Source organism: Penaeus japonicus, unplaced genomic scaffold (genome assembly GCF_977035675.1).
Source record: "Penaeus japonicus unplaced genomic scaffold, GWHDUDI00000001_assembly GWHDUDI00000030, whole genome shotgun sequence".
NCBI classification, from domain to species: Eukaryota; Metazoa; Arthropoda; class Malacostraca; order Decapoda; family Penaeidae; genus Penaeus; species Penaeus japonicus.
In genome coordinates, this window is record NW_028234432.1 from 5,626,181 (window position 1) to 5,631,180 (window position 5,000).

At 46.5% G+C, this 5,000-nt stretch overlaps 1 protein-coding gene across 1 annotated transcript in view; it reads left to right on the forward strand.

The window, feature by feature from the left end:
• Positions 1–4,255: 4,255 nt before the first annotated feature.
• The window catches only part of LOC122245570 (uncharacterized), a 950-nt gene continuing 205 nt past the window's right edge, over positions 4,256–5,000 (forward strand). The window contains exons 1-2 of the mRNA XM_043003499.2: positions 4,256–4,341; positions 4,545–5,000. The exon at positions 4,545–5,000 is cut by the window's right edge and continues 205 nt beyond it. Coding sequence (XP_042859433.2) covers positions 4,324–4,341; positions 4,545–5,000 — 474 coding nt within the window. The 5' untranslated portion in view covers positions 4,256–4,323. The remainder of the gene's footprint in view (positions 4,342–4,544) is intronic.

Consider the following 5,000-nt stretch of genomic DNA (forward strand, 5'->3'; position numbering starts at 1 on the left):
GCGGTGGAAATGGCGGATTTGGCGGTGGAAATGGCGGATTTGGCGGTGGAAATGGCGGATTTGGCGGTGGAAATGGCGGATTTGGCGGTGGAAATGGCGGATTTGGCGGTGGAAATGGCGGATTTGGCGGTGGAAATGGCGGATTTGGCGGTGGAAATGGCGGATTTGGCGGTGGAAATGGCGGATTTGGCGGTGGAAATGGCGGATTTGGCGGTGGAAATGGCGGATTTGGCGGTGGAAATGGCGGATTTGGCGGTGGAAATGGCGGATTTGGCGGTGGAAATGGCGGATTTGGCGGTGGAAATGGCGGATTTGGCGGTGGAAATGGCGGATTTGGCGGTGGAAATGGCGGATTTGGCGGTGGAAATGGCGGATTTGGTGGTGGAAATGGCGGATTTGGCGGTGGAAATGGCGGATTTGGCGGTGGAAACGGCGGCTTTGGCGGTGGAAATGGCGGCTTTGGCGGTGGAAATGGCGGATTTGGCGGTGGCAATGGCGGCTTTGGCGGTGGAAACGGCGGTTTTGGCGGTGGAAATGGCGGATTTGGCGGTGGAAATGGCGGATTTGGCGGTGGAAATGGCGGATTTGGCGGTGGAAATGGCGGATTTGGCGGTGGAAATGGTGGTTTTGGTGGTGGCAGTGGCGGTTTTGGCGGTGGAAATGGCGGTTTTGGCGCTGGAAATGGCGGTTTTGGTGGTGTAAATGGCGGATTTGGCGGTGGAAATGGTGGTTTCGGCGGTGGAAATGGCGGTTTTGGCGGTGGAAACGGCGGATTTGGCGGTGGAAATGGCGGATTTGGCGGTGGAAACGGCGGATTTGGCGGTGGAAATGGCGGATTTGGCGGTGGAAATGGCGGATTTGGCGGTGGAAATGGCGGATTTGGCGGTGGAAACGGCGGATTTGGCGGTGGAAATGGCGGATTTGGCGGTGGAAATGGCGGATTTGGCGGTGGAAATGGCGGATTTGGCGGTGGAAATGGCGGATTTGGCGGTGGAAATGGCGGATTTGGCGGTGGAAATGGCGGATTTGGCGGGGGAAATGGCGGTTTTGGTGGTGTAAATGGCGGTTTTGGCGCTGGAAATGGCGGTTTTGGCGGTGGAAATGGCGGATTTGGCGGTGGAAATGGCGGATTTGGCGGTGGAAATGGCGGATTTGGCGGTGGAAATGGCGGATTTGGCGGTGGAAATGGCGGATTTGGCGGTGGAAATGGCGGTTTTGGCGGTGGAAATGGCGGATTTGGCGGTGGAAATGGCGGTTTTGGCGGTGGAAATGGCGGATTTGGCGGTGGAAACGGCGGTTTTGGCGGTGGAAATGGCGGATGTGGCGGTGGAGATGGCGGAGGCGGCGGTGGAGGTGGCGGGTTTGGAGGGGGAGATGGCGGCTTTGGCGGTGGAAATGGCGGATTTGGTGGTGGAAATGGCGGATTTGGCGGTGGAAATGGCGGATTTGGCGGTGGAAATGGCGGTTTTGGCGGTGGAAATGGCGGATTTGGCGGTGGAAATGGCGGTTTTGGCGGTGGAAACGGCGGATTTGGCGGTGGAAATGGCGGTTTTGGCGGTGGAAACGGCGGATTTGGCGGTGGAAATGGCGGTTTTGGCGGTGGAAATGGTGGTTTCGGTGGTGGAAATGGCGGATTTGGCGGTGGAAATGGTGGTTTTGGCGCTGGAAATGGCGGTTTTGGCGCTGGAAATGGAGGTTTCGGCGGTGGAAATGGCGGATTTGGCGGTGGAAATGGCGGATTTGGCGGTGGAAATGGCGGATTTGGCGGTGGAAATGGCGGATTTGGCGGTGGAAATGGCGGATTTGGCGGTGGAAATGGTGGTTTTGGTGGTGGAAATGGCGGTTTTGGCGGTGGAAATGGCGGATTTGGCGGTGGAAATGGCGGTTTTGGCGGTGGAAATGGCGGTTTTGGCGGTGGAAATGGCGGATTTGGCGGTGGAAATGGCGGTTTTGGCGGTGGAAACGGCGGATTTGGCGGTGGAAATGGCGGTTTTGGCGGTGGAAACGGCGGATTTGGCGGTGGAAATGGTGGTTTCGGTGGTGGTAATGGAGGTTTTGGCGGTGGAAATGGTGGTTTTGGCGGTGGAAATGGCGGTTTTGGCGGTGGAAATGGCGGTTTTGGCGGTGGAAACGGCGGATTTGGCGGTGGAAATGGTGGTTTCGGTGGTGGTAATGGCGGATTTGGCGGTGGAAATGGTGGTTTTGGCGGATCTGTTGCCAGCAGTGGCGGAGGTAATGGAGGTCGCAGCTACGGAAGGAAGTGAAAAACGTTGATATCACAACTTCATAATGTAAACAATTCCTTTTGAAATAATATAATAAATGTTTGTCATTACCCCTTATCTTATTTAAAATATTCCTTTGCGGTTGGAAGAATAAATTCATCAAATTCCTTTAATTAAAAAAGATCCATTTCTTTATTTTATTATAATATCCCAGATCCAAAGTTCACTGAGCAAGTCACCACAGGCTATAGTTACCATAAGCTCGTATCACTCCAGCAATGATACAAGCTGATGACATTTAGACATTCACACACGCACACACACACACATATATATATATATATATACATATATATGTATGTATGTATATATATATATATATACATATATATGTATGTATGTATATATACATATATATATTACATATACAAATATATATATATACATATACATATATATATATATATATATATATATATATGTATGTATAAATCTATACATATATATATATATATATACTTACACAAATATATACATATATATATACATACACAAATATATACATATTTATGTATATATACGCATACATATGAGTGTGCGTGTGTCTGTAACTCAAATCATCAGATATCAGAGACAAACTGGATTGGGCCAGTTGTAATGTTCGAAAAGACACATTGGTCGAATAAGCACCATTGAATTCGCCAAGGGGGCACATTGACTTGGCCTGGGGTAGCCCCATTTCAATGCCCAACGGAATGGTCAAGGAGCCACCAGAGCACTAAAAGAAAAGTAAAAAAAAAAAAAAAAAAGACAATTGGACACCATTATCGTGACCGGGCGGACACACTTGGAAGACCTGAGGGGATATCATCAGAATGGTTGAGGGGACACCAATGCAAGGGCCATGAGGACACCATATGGCCGACAAGGCATCATCATTAAGTAGCGTTTAGTGCATGATCTGCTCATGAATCGGGCTTAGGTGGTTCATATGTGTGTGTGTCTTTGTATTTGTGTGTGTTTGTAGGTGTGCTTGAGTGAGTGTTTGCGTGTGTGTGTGCATGTATAAGTGTGGCTGTATGCATGTGTAAGTGTGGCTGTATGAGCGTGTGTTCATGTACAGTATGTGTTTTCGTGTACATATGCGAGTGCGAGTGTTTGTGTATGTAGATAATTGTAGAGCAGGTAATCAGGATGAATGGATAATGAAAATAACATGTAAATGTACAAGCGATCAGTGTATGTACTGCTACTAATGAGTGTGTATATGTTTATCTTTAATATCTAATATTATCAACTTCAGTAGCCATGGCAGCTACCCATTTGGAGAAATATTCTGCAGCTATACGAAGTACCACCGATTTCAGAGCTTAACCATTGGTACCCACGTTTATATGTATAATTCTGTAAAATATCAAAATGATAATACATAATAAAAAAAAAAAAACAGAATCTCGCTAAAGAAAAAAAAATGTTAAAGACATTTCGAAGCATAAGGTATATGTATTTATTTGTGTGTGTATTTAAAGACATTTCGAAGCATAAGGTATATGTATTTATTTGTGTGTGTATTTACATGTATATACATACATACACACATAAATAAATATATATGTTTATATATATATGTATGTATATATATACATATATATACATATATACATACATATATATAGAGAGAAAAAGAGATGTAAAGATAGATAGATAGAAAGATTGATAATAGATAGATACATAAATAATTAACAGTGATTAATATACCAGTTGAGAGTGTATCTGTAATACATTTGCATAAAACTGTAAATTCAAAACGGCATGTTCAATAACAGTGTTTAAAATCATGACCCTGAGAAGAAGATGGTACATGTGGCAAAATCAGTAAAGTCGCGTTAACCCGTCCACCATGACCAGCATATTTCCTGCCTCTTCCTGGTGAAGATTTTTTGTTTGCTTTGTTTTGCTTTGACTTCAAGAGCACAGCGTATTTTTCTGTGTTAATATATCAGAATCTGGTAACCTGAGGCAAAAGGCCTCGTACTGTATATAAATCAGGACGGAGATATGAGCGATACACTCCTTGCCTACTTACTCAACAACCAAGATGCACCGTAGTCTCATGGTGAGAATACTGAGGTTACATATTGTGTATAATGGTCTATTTGTATACTGTCAACATTTTTTTATTGTATATACATTCCTATAATGATATAGTGCAGAATCCATTTTCCATTAACTAAATCATAGCTCCATATCTCGCGAAATCTGAATTATATGTTCCGAAGTGCATTGGTCAAACTATCTCAATATATTCTCATATCACAGATGATAGGCGTAGCCTTGATGGCGACGGTGTATGTGGCCATGGCTGATGGTGGATACGGAGGACGCGGAGGTGGAGGTGGAGGCGGAGGCGGAGGCGGCCATGGAGGTGGCATCGGAGGTGGAGGTGCAGTCAACGGTGGATTCGGAGGGAATGGAGGCGCAGGATTCAGCGGAGGAAACGGATTCGGAGGTGGAGGTGCAGTCAGCGGTGGATTCGGAGGGAATGGAGGCGCTGGGTTTAGTGGAGGAAATGCTGTAGGAGGAGGTGTCGGAGGTGGAGTTGGAGGAGGATTCGGAGGTGGAAATGGTGGTGCTGGAGGTTATGGCGCTAATGGCGGAGGCGGAGGCGGAGGCGGAGGCGTGGGAGGAGGCAGTGTGGTTCCTGGAATTCTTCTCGGAAGCGGAAGTCTCCCAAGTGTTGGTGGCTCTGGAGGTGCTGGCGGTTTTGGCGGTGGA